This window comes from Anopheles marshallii, chromosome 2 (assembly GCF_943734725.1).
Source record: "Anopheles marshallii chromosome 2, idAnoMarsDA_429_01, whole genome shotgun sequence".
NCBI classification, from domain to species: Eukaryota; Metazoa; Arthropoda; class Insecta; order Diptera; family Culicidae; genus Anopheles; species Anopheles marshallii.
In genome coordinates, this window is record NC_071326.1 from 13971064 (window position 1) to 13983131 (window position 12068).

The following is a 12068-nucleotide window of genomic DNA, read 5'->3' on the forward strand; positions in this document are numbered from 1 at the left end:
TTAATCACTTGTATGCTTGGAAAAAAATAAATTGAAAATTAATAAAACCATCAACGGTCGACTGCATCCACAATTTAAAAAAAAAATGACCAATAAAGTCATGCGGGAATCACACTGTTATCGCCGAAAAAATTGTGCGCCTACAAGTATGCAATGTGAAAATGAAGGAGCATGAAATTTCAACCTGGGCTATATTAGTTTTTTACCCACAAAAGTGAACAAATTACAGTTCTTGTTTCATTCAATAAGTTAGTCTCAAAATTTACATCAAGCAGTGGCCATGTTTGCAACACTCTCGAACACTCAAAATTTAAATAATAAACACCTGGGTTTTGCTGTACTTTGAACTATTCGTTAAGCACTGCACACTGTCTCTTCTGACTTACCGATCATGAGCCCGGAAGTTCAATCGCACCACGTTGGCTGGTCCGTACGAGGCGGAACCATGCTCGTAGTTGATGCTCCGGCGGCGCCTTCGGTGCTGTTCGTGATGCTGGTGGGCCAGATCCAGCAAACCGCGATCGAACCGGGCCGGTTCCCAGTACCGAATGAACGGGTTGATCGCCGTGTCGGCTCCTCCGGATGCCAAGGATGGAACTGTAAAGGGAGATAAAAAAACACAATGTAACACATTTATTAAACTGCTGTCCATTGCCCGAAGGTCGAAAATGTGAACACGGTAGCACACAGGCAGAAAGTGTACAATTCCAGCAGTTCACCGGGGACTTTGCACGGCCGGAAGGTAATTACACTTCGCTCGGACGTTAGCGAACATTTACGTACGGAAGGGAAATAACGCGACCGAAATTCGAAATTAACCACAAACAACAACTCCAAACCGACTGGCATTGCGCGAAGAAATTCTTTCCTGCTCGCTCGCATTCTCGCTTGTACTGGCTGCACTTACATGCATCATAATTAACTCTCTTACCACCCAATCCCATGGAGTGTACACACTGTTCCCGAATGCAACAAAATCGAACCTGAGTCTGCAGGAGGAGAGCGCACCCCTTCGAGGCAAGCATAAATTTTAATCCACCAGACACAATTACAGGATATGCATCGCGATAAGCTGCACGCAGTCGCAGACAAACGTTACATCCGCTGCGGGAGGAGTCCGTTTGGGACTGTTGCCGGAACGCGACCGAGGGCTGGGTGTAGATGGAAATTCGATAAGCAACATAATTCATGCGCGGTGTTCCGGGTCCCGCGTTTGGTGTCGCGTTCAATAATTGAACGTGCACGAACAATGGTAAGTATTAAATCACTACGCATACCCATAAGAATGCATAATTAACTCACATGAACATCGAATATTTGGAACCGTTTTCGAACAAAAAAAAAAGTGTCGATCGTTTGCAGCCTTATTGGGTGTCACAGCACAGACAAGATCGCACTTCGGGACGGGATGAAATGAATTCAATCTGGTCTACGTTGATCCGATGCTCATATATAAGGACTAAACTTCAGCACGCATAATCGTCCAGCTATCCGATCCGATTCTTTAGCGCCCAATTAACCTAATTTATGTCATCCCGTACGGCCGACTGAGGACAGGACGACTGTTTCTACTACTATGCCCGGCTCGCCACTCGCATTCCGGACTGCTACCCATTCAATGATACGAATGAATAGACATCGCGAACCATGGCACCATCGCTTAGCTACCGAACCGTGAACAAACAGATTCTAAAGATTCCAAATATGCTGAATACATCATCCCATTATGCACGTGTTTGCTACCGGCAACACCCAGCGAGAGCACGATGTAAATTCAATTTTCGTAACAGCGCGCGGTTCCGTTCCAGCGCACACACCATTCGGCATCTTGCCAATTTCGAATCCTGCACGCTCCCCGGGGGACGTATCGTGCGGTGTCACGGCGTAACAGCTAGCAGTGTAAACGAAATCCTGCCGGAATGAAATTACATTACGCAGCTGGTACAGCTGGTCGGGATAGGGTGTATTGTCAGGATCATGTAGTACGGACACTCGTTGCCGCTTCCGACCCAAACCAACCTCAAACAGATCGTGCTATCGAATCTCTCGTACGTGAAATAAACCTAGCGCGTTAAGATTCCGGGAACTCGCCCGAGTTTCCCCGATTTACCAAGGCAAGGCAATTAATTGATTGACTGATTCGTTCACTTCATCGTATTGGGCGCATGCGATGGATCTATTGAGCTGTAACCAAGTTGATTCGATGCTAGCATGGCAAGCATTGATTTTAGATGGTGAACAAACCTATTTATTAAATTTTCTCCCCCTTTAACAGCTATCCACAAGCTACACTAAATGCCTGACCTTAGTAGAACATCATGTTCTCCAGGGTGGCATAATTATATTCAACACATTATCAATCAATAATCTATCATAACCAAAGCAAAAAAGACCAAACGATCGTATGCATCTGGATCGGATCCATTCATCCAGATAATAAATTCTACCGCTCATGTTTTGTCAGTGCAAACATCAGCCAACACGAACCATTTGACCGGGTCAACCTGTGCCATTCCGAACCGGTATGAATCTTTAAGCTGGGTTGCAGCAAAGTTTCCCCGTTCGGTTGGGGAACAGCTTTTGAGTGCGTTCACTTTCGCGTCATCCATCTAAGGCGAAGGAAAGCTTAATACAAGAGCAGCCACGATATACATAAACTTCATCGCGCTTGTGTGTCGTCGAGCGAAAGTGAACGCAATGGCCGCGTGGAGATGTGTACATTAGATACTTTTCCTATAAGCAGCGTCATTTTGATCGTTTCGAATTTTACATATATTAAATATGCATCAAACGGGATGATACGGTGGGTGCTTGGAAATGTTCCACCTATGGAAGTTGTGTGATTTTTTAACACCAGAGAAACATATTCGAGTCGAGCGCATATTGCGCATCGTGTTGGGATGAGGAGCAGCACATCAGGTAGATGCTGAAGAAATCTCATCAATGCCTGGAATAGTGTACGTCTACGTCATATCGGTTGGTTTCTATGCTCCCCAGAAGGGTAGAACATCGTACGAATGCAGATTAAGTGCTGATGTAGGGGAAAAACTAATAGCTACATTAGAATGTACGAGTGTGTCAGACAGCACTACACGGTGGGGCAAGGTGAATGGGGCAGGTCAGGCAGAATATTGCGAACCGTAATCTGGGCTTCATATAGCTCTATCGTCAGTTCAAGCGCAAGGCTCACGGCAGCCAATAACTAATGCCCATCCATACATAAATAAACCCGAGTTGTATGCAACCTCATCCGCAATAACCTCTACATCGAGCAGAAGCATTAACGTCCATCGTTCACTCCACCTGGTTCACGAACGAGGAAGACGCCACGCTACTCTCGGACCGAAGAAGAATGTCCCCATCCCCGACCGCCCATTGTCGTCATCGCCGTCAAAGTGTATCGGTACCGCACTACATCCTAATCGCAACATTTGTGGCAAGAACGGGTCCGGGCGAATGGCATCTGAGTTCGCAACCTTCACCTCCATTCGGTCGATTGTCCTTGCCGGTCGGTCCCATCCCGCCATTAGATGTGGCCCAGCACGCGGAATGACGCGTGGCGACGGATAAGCTTACAACAAAAGGCAAAGCTTCACACACAAACCCGCAAAATGATGTCATTCGCTGGCAACAGATGACCAACAGATGAGGTGAGTTAATGGACGTACAAAGAAGATAAATTGAGGAACAAAAGCGAAACAACCTCAGCCGGTTGATGAACGCAGCGATCTTCTCGGTCCGGTTGTCCGGGAAATCGTTTCGAATGTCGAAGCCTCCAAGTTCAAGGTGGTGTTGCCCGAGCAGACACAAAGACAGCAACCGTCAATGTCCGATATTGATGCTTCGGAAGTACGCACAATCGATACGCATTAATTGGATACTTCCTTGCTGGGGAGTCGTTAAGCGATGGAAGGAGTGTAATTGAAGTACACTTTTCAAGAGCACGATTCAAATGATTTGTGACACATTTCTTGCGAGATGTAAAAATGAAGTGAAGCCAATCCCTTACACACTAGCATCTTAGTCCGAAATGACATAAACTGTGACACGGTCGGTGCTAAGCACAACCAACTCGCGAAACAACGAAACAGAAATGACAAAACAACAAGACTGCTGGTCAAGGTCACTCTCGGACAAGGTAATCTCGCACTGAGCCATGTATAATGTCCTCACTCACCAAACACAGCGAACGGGGCACGAAATCTTGTTGGAAATCTGGCCAACCTCGTCCATCAGCGGTGTCCAAACGGTGTACGAGTGACCGCCTTCCGCGCATTCATCAACACCGATCTCCGGTCTGGTCACGCTCTACATACAGGTGGGGGTTTTGGTATGCGCATCGAACGGCAACACGGCGCTTAAATGCGTTACCAAATCCCAGTTCGATTGTGAGCGGATACGCAGATAGCACGTGCAACGATTAATGCACATTACACAGCAGCAGCAGCAGCAGCGCATCATTCGTAAGCTTTTCCTTTTTATTTCACCAGAAGTGGCCCGCGGTGGAAAATGGTAGGCAATGGGGCGGGTTAATAGATAGAAGACAAGATAAGTGTTTCGCGGGGCGTCGGGCTCGGGATGAGCGTTAGTGCCAGTCACCCACCGAACTCGATTCGCACACACAAGCACGTCCAATTAAACCGATAATGAGCCTACGTTATCTGGCCGGTTTTTATTTGTCGGGTGGTGGGCGAAACGAGCTTTCGCTTTCTCCACGGCACGGTACCGACGGTAGCACGGGCCCGGGGAGTCGCTTTTATAGACCAACCCAAAGACAGATGCTCCAATCCGCGGCGGCCGGGATCTTTAGTGGAAATCTCGTCTCGCATCCAACCACCGGCACCTTGCGCATTATGTTCGATTGTTTCGCCGTTGACAAAAGAGGTGAAAACGGTGCTTTGGGTCTCCCTTCCAAAAATAACCGCCCAACGACCGAAAGCGAAAGCGAACAAAGCCCCGTACACGGCGGCACCAAGCATCGTTTCGATAAGATAGCATAACCGCCCGAGAGCCGTACCGATAATGCGCCACAAAACACAACAGGAGCCAACTTCTGCAGGGTGCCGTGACAGCCGTAAAAGCTTCATTTGTCTCGCAACCTCCGACGGTTTGTTGGCTTCTGCCGAATATCAGCAGCTTTTGTTCGGCGAAATGCGAAATAGATGGCTACGATGGCTTCAATCAAACGCGCCTCAAACCTCCCAAGAAGTGTACCCTGCGTGCGTAGAGCGCGTTGTGTCTTGGTAATATTAATTGCTCGATAATTACAAACCACCACCGTGAGCGTGCCAAAACCGCACACGAAAACGGAGAGAAAGTATAGTCGCGAACCTTTATTCACGCTCGTTGACGCTTGAACTTAATCGTCTTCTGTCCCCATCCATCGAATCGCGGCAAGGATAAGTATGCCAAACGCTGCAGTTTCATTCGGTTCCGCTTCTAATACTTCGATCCCAACGTGCAATGAATTTCCTGTTTCTTTCCCGCCTCCAGTAGCAAAAAAAAAAATGAAAGGAACCAACCTACATCGGGGAAGATTATTTCGCGTTCCTTCAGCAGAAAATAATGCGCCAAACAAATCGGCCCAAACCGACCGAACGACTCGACAAATCGGCACGGGAACCATGGTAAATCGAAAGCAAAAGCAATCAACCATCGTCGGGCTCCACATGTGTGGAGTACCGCAACAAAACCCATCAACGTCAAGCGGGAAAATGGATGCTTGCCTCCTGCGAGACTATGAATCACACCCTGGTCGAGATTCGTAGATTGCTGTAACCGTCTGTTTTGTCCTTGATGTGTCCTCGGTTGGGATTTCTTGCTCGGCGTGGTGCTGTTTTCCCGCCCGTTCCCGCTACCAATTGTTTTCCATTTAGACAGTTGATCGAAAATAAATCTAACGCTTTTGTTTTATTATCATGAGCAGGCACTTACTAATGCCGGCCGCAGCACAGACAAATGGTAATCTGCTGCACGAACGCACACTCGATCGATCGATTTATTTTGACAGCTATAATAATAAGGCACGATGACACGGCAGGGTACGGGATTGTGCAATCCGTTATTGGGCGCGGTAAAAATGCTGTATGAGAATGTGCACTGGATTTTGGGATATCATTTTTTTTTTAAATCATTATCATGCGTGATTGTCATGGGGCTTAACCGGAATTGCTATTTTCTTCTTTCAACATTCTTTGTGCTATTGACATTAACATAGCCTTACACTAGGTCAGTGGCTCGCGACTAGCATGGGGCTCTTTGGACTCCCACAATTGATGATTCATGACAATATTCGAATTAATTCTATAGATTGTTAAATATTTTCCCATTTTTTTATGAGCATTTTACATCGTTATTTACCCGTTGCGTTCGGTTGTCTAGGAGCTAGGAGCAGCTTAAAGCTTGTGCCGTACTATATGATTGATAGCATATTATACGAACTAAAAAGACTTCTTAACAAGTATTAGTTGTTAGCATGAAGCTACAAAACAATCCGAGAGCCGAGGTAGTTCGTGTACTACACAATCTGCTGTTAACGTTTTGGCCAATAGGACACTATGATATGGAGTCCTTCATTGTGATCAAATTGAAAATTTCAGGTTTAAAAAGGATTCTTTTTACTCACCTGTGCTCAAAACATTATTTATATAACTAAGTTGATATAAGCGTTGACTTAACCTTAAGAAGGCTGCAATAGCTTTTGTGCAGGATTTTTGGGTTCATTCAGTTCAATTTTACAAAAAAAATGCATTCGTCTTCAAGAACAATATTTTTAATTCAATCTAATTTAATATTAATCGCACACAAATTGTTGAATTGTAGGTATTGCTTAAAAGGTATTGCTTCACTCAGAACAACTGTGTGTAAACACAAGCAACAATATTGCTAAAAATATGTAATAAACTCCACGTTGTTGGGCTGAAGAGTGTACAAAAATTGTAAATTAAATTCTCTGCACAATACCCAACTGTACTTTGGTCTACACAAACCAAAGTTTTGCTTACGTACAATCTAAACTTTTCCCAACAGCAGACCCATTCTGGTGCTTGCGCTAGAACAATAAAGCCTAATAAAAATCACAATTAAAACAATAATTGGCGCAGGGACATAACATCAGTTGCGAGATGAAAATTTGAACATACCACACACACATTATGCTACATGGACGCTGTTCAAGTTGCGCCTCGAGTGACCTTTTCGTATGCTGTTTCATTATTCTATCATTGAAACGAACTCACAGTAACTTTTTTTTTGCTTTATTTCGACTTGATATGATTTATCGTTGGGGGAAAAAAAAATTATACACGAACACTCCACACACCGAGTGCCGATCAACCTCAAAATCCACCAACATTCGGTCATTCCAAACGGATGTACGTCAAACGGTGTGATTTTTAATTTATTGCACAGCTCAACAATCGCCGCACCGGTTGCACGGCATACACCACCGACGGCGTAACATTTAACCGGCAGGCAACAATGCATAATACGAAACAGCCGACTGCCCAGGCCCCGGCTGGGCTTTACAACACCGAATGTCGTGCTGGCCATACTGCAACAACGACGCCATCCATCCGTTCGACCGGGCCTCCACCGAAAAGCGCATTGCCCCTCCGAACGCTGACGAGTGTTAATAATTAAAATCATCAATTAACCCGATTCCCTGCACTTCCGGAAGCCAAAAAGAGGGGGGACGCATTTTGCCTCGACATAAAACATTCACGTGCAAATAATGTTTCTACCGGTGGCCAAGTACATAAACACACCGAACCGACCGTTAAGCGGGTGGGTGTTGCATTTATTCTAGGGTGCGCGACCGTCGCTGTGCATCGCGACAAAGCGGCTTTTGATGAAATGTTGCTCCGCGCGATGAAGCGCAGATCCGGCGCAAGGCCCGATCTCACACTTCCAAACCGGATTCATAATGCTGAAATCGTTGAATAAATTATTCAAACACAATTGCCGCCTGCGTACCGTGTTTCCGTGTGCCAACAGACACACGAATTGTATTTGCCAACCGAAACAAAAAAATCAAACAGATGAATGCGATTGGACGGTTGAAATCAAATGTTGTGGACACTGTGGAGCAGCCATTATGAAAGAGCAATGGGCTTTCATATCTTTCATCATTTCTGATAATAACATGTTTCATTAAAAAAATGCATCATCATAACTTTTCGAAGCACTAAAAGTAGATTGAAATGTAGTTGGAATTTCGCCCAAATGCGGGTAGTCCCCGAAAGACACGGTACCAGATAAAAGGGTCGATCATAACTTCAATTTGAAAACCAATATTTAGCAAACAATCAAGCAAATAACAAGCGGTTAATTGACCCCAGGTTGCATCATACTGCAGGATGTGTTTGGTTCTTTTCGAATTTGTTTATCTACTACTAAATCGAACGACTGTTCTAGAGTAATTTAGTAAATTTCATGAAAATATTAAGCAAAATTCGAATAGCTTTTATTCCATTTAAATTTAATTATTGTGAGAAATCAACAAAAAGAAAAGTTTTGTATGCGTCCAGCAACTGGTTGGACTTTTTATTGGGCTAATCTGACTTCCCTATTTGTATGGTAAGCCAACAGCAAACAAACCTCTTCATAACGCATACAGAAAACACACTATTCAAAGGTTTCATTGGCAATTTTCTTTGTCAGATTATACCAATAACCAATACCAATTTTGGAAAAACTTCTTCTTTACCTTTCCTTTACCTTTCTACACAAAAAACCTCAAGAGGTCCAACCCTACCATTTCTCGCCATTTCTTTAACTTTATTTACGGAGGATTGGTCCGGATGGGATTTGGACCGGATCCTGTCGTGTGAAGCTCGGCTTCGCTACCAATAAACCACCGGAGGGTCACTTAGGAAAAACTACCACATATTGCCCCATGTCACCATGTCTAACTTTAGGAATAATTTAACGACTGCTAATTTAACCGTAATTTACAATTAAACTATCCGATAAATTGACACTGCCTTAGGTGTGAAAATGGCTAAACAATTGCCTGGCAGAGGTAATCACAGAAACGTGGCTTTTGATATTTGACAGCTTGGAAAGTGAATATCACATAATTATAGCAAATAAGTAAACTAATGATAACAACTAGAACTACCTATAGTTCTAAATAATATGTCCGTAGTACAGAACGCAACTCCAGGACTATCTTTAGTTAAAAGACTACTGCATATTAATAAAAATATCCATCGCATTTGTTTGCTGATGGCTATTGTATAAATAGATATTTATTACAGCAATTGCAATCGAAATAACTGCAACCATTAACAAAAAAGTAACACAATAAATCCTCCTCCTTTACAACACCTTAATATATTTCACAATATCTGCCAGAACGCGGAACTCGAAAGCTTAACGAAAAACCAAATTATTAATTATTAACAAAGTTTAATAAGCGCCCCATTTACCACAACCATTCGCGGAACATTAGCACACCTTCCTTTCTATCTGGTTCGATCCCATCCCCAAAACTGTCATCAATCATGCGACAACGTGGCGCACACTAAAAAACCAAAATCAAAAATTAACCCCACCGCTCTCCATCTCCCATGGCAAGCGTGCTTTTCCCGAACTTCCACCGAAGACAATGCTCAAAATATAAAGCTCCCTTCGAATAATGTGAAAATCATTTGCATCCACCCACGTCGAAGAGAAAAAAAACAGCACATAGGAAGAAAGGCAGTGTGCGCCAGAGTGGCCAGAGTGGCGTGGTGTCACGGCTACGGTTTTCTTGCCCGTGTACACGAATCCTGTCACGTTGCGAAGCTTCCCGACGCGGAACGTGCTCGGCATGCCGGATCATCGGATCCGAGAGGTCAGACACATACCACACCTTGAGCACAAACACACACACACAGCAGCAGCAGCGATGTGTTTCCGTTCCGAGGCAGCCCCAAACATGAGACAACCGCGGTTGTAAACGGCCCCGCAAAACGAGAAGTATCCTTGCGAAACCGAAGGCTTCGAAAGTAACGATTCGCATAAAAGTTAATAGTGTCGTTATAATCCCTACTGACAGGGCTTCCCTGTCCAATGTGAGTGTGTGAGTATGGTGCGGCGTGTTCGCCGATAGTCACGGTGGTTCTAAATATATTTTCACGGCGCGATTGCGAGCCCCACCGGTTGGCTGTGTGGATTTTCCTTTCTGCCACACTTCCAACTCAGTGCTGCTGATGTATTTGCACAAATTATCTGCGATTTTTCCTGTTCCTCGGTCACAGTTCGATCGGTACCAGAACCGGGACAGTGCACGGAACTGGGGTCACCACGTGATTTTATCCTTGTTGGCTTCATTTTCCACCCTGGCCTAGAACAAGGGTGGTGGAAAGTGACGCGCAAAGCCATCTGTAAGAAACTTAAAAACTGGTCGTTAAAATATTCCTCTGTCTCTCTCTCGCGCGCGCGCCTTTCTTCTTTCAAGCCATTCTAATGCCTTCAAACAGCTGGGCCCGGGAAGGATGAAGCATGACCTTCAATGGCGCACGCGTTGGCTGATGGATACAATTCGTATTGATTTCGTTCGTATAACACGCATTACACCACAAACCTTACACAATATTGTGGCGTCCCATTCAATTGGAAGCCTTTCTTAACTTGCAGTACAATAAGGATTTTATAATATAGAAGTACGATGTAATGGGGGTTCGGTAAGGTTTCCATCCTTCTGAGTACCACCGTAGGCCATTATGGAATTGCTGAATGATTCTCACCGTATATAATGATAAAAATAGCCCAGCGGTGGAAGGTGCCCGTTGCCTAGTGAAGTATCTGCAAGACCACTTCCCACTGCCGTCCTTACTACCGAAGGCATACCAGCTTTTATCATGCTGTAATAACCGTTCCGCTTCCCAGTTAAGCTTTTTTAAGCGAGAAATAAAAAAAAAACACGTGCGCTAAAGTGGCGAAACCGCGAAAGTTCACAAACAACGCCACGGAACCAATCCATCTAAATGCAATCCGGTTCAAACTTGTTCACCAATTAGACGAACTTTTACGAACTCACGCTTACGAGCTCTTCCAGTCCCACAGTCCCATCAGGAGCTGTACTGAGTGCCAAACAAAACTACATACTACTAAAACTCCCTTTCGCCAGAAGGAGTCGTACGCTGGCGCTCTGCTTCGGCGAATTCCGCTCGACACGGTACGCCCGGAAGTGCCACTTATTGATACTACGAAAACTCATAATTTCAACTTAGTTCAGTGCATTTACCCGATTAAAGCCACTGCCGTACGCCATCCGTTGCCCATGTGCATCTGGGCCGTGTGCATATGTGGTGGTATGCAGTTTCATCTCTGCTGCAAACCACTTCAGCCGAATGAAGCCGCTTCGGCACGGTGAGCTCCACCCGGTAAGAACAGGTTACATCCTTCGCCCATTGGCACTTTTTACGAAAATTGCCGTATGTGTGTGTGTCTGTGCCGGGCGAAAAAAGTTCTAGTCTCATTTTGTCGGTTACATAAAACGCCGAAAATAATGATTATAACATCATCTCAACCATGGGAATCATGGCCGCGGGTACGTGGAATCGTGGTACGGTGCAGAATGGAACCGTAATGGATTGAACGCGAACGGAGCGAAAAGTTTAAGATGTCTCAAGGATTTTATTGTTGGGTTAGCTTCAAAAGCATGAAAACCATAAGAGACATAGGTTCATAGGGCCCTCCGAAAATAATAAATTGGGACACATTCTGAACATTCTGTTTATAGATTATTCCTGATATGAAGATATTACAATATTTGTAAATCAATTTTAAACATGACGGCAAACGATTAAGTTTAAGACGGTATGTACCGATCTAAAAGTATTTCAGTACTTATCTTATCAAACATGAAAAATGTAAAGTGCTCGTAAGAAAAAAAAACAAAACAACAAAATCCCTCCTCATAACTTCGGACAGAACCACTTTCGACAATTTTCTTTCCATTCGACCACTTATGATCTACACCCAACACAGAATAGCAATTATGCTTCCAGGGGGCAAACTTTATCTGTTGGAAAATATTTTCCTCATCCGTTTCTTTCTACTGTTACTTCCTGTTGTGT

At 44.5% G+C, this 12068-nt stretch overlaps 1 protein-coding gene across 1 annotated transcript in view; it reads right to left on the bottom strand.

The window, feature by feature from the left end:
• Positions 1-12068, bottom strand: part of LOC128710446 (uncharacterized) — a 154484-nt gene that overhangs the window by 111784 nt on the left and 30632 nt on the right. Inside the window, exon 2 of the mRNA XM_053805499.1 lies at positions 387-597. Coding sequence (XP_053661474.1) covers positions 387-597 — 211 coding nt within the window. The remainder of the gene's footprint in view (positions 1-386; positions 598-12068) is intronic.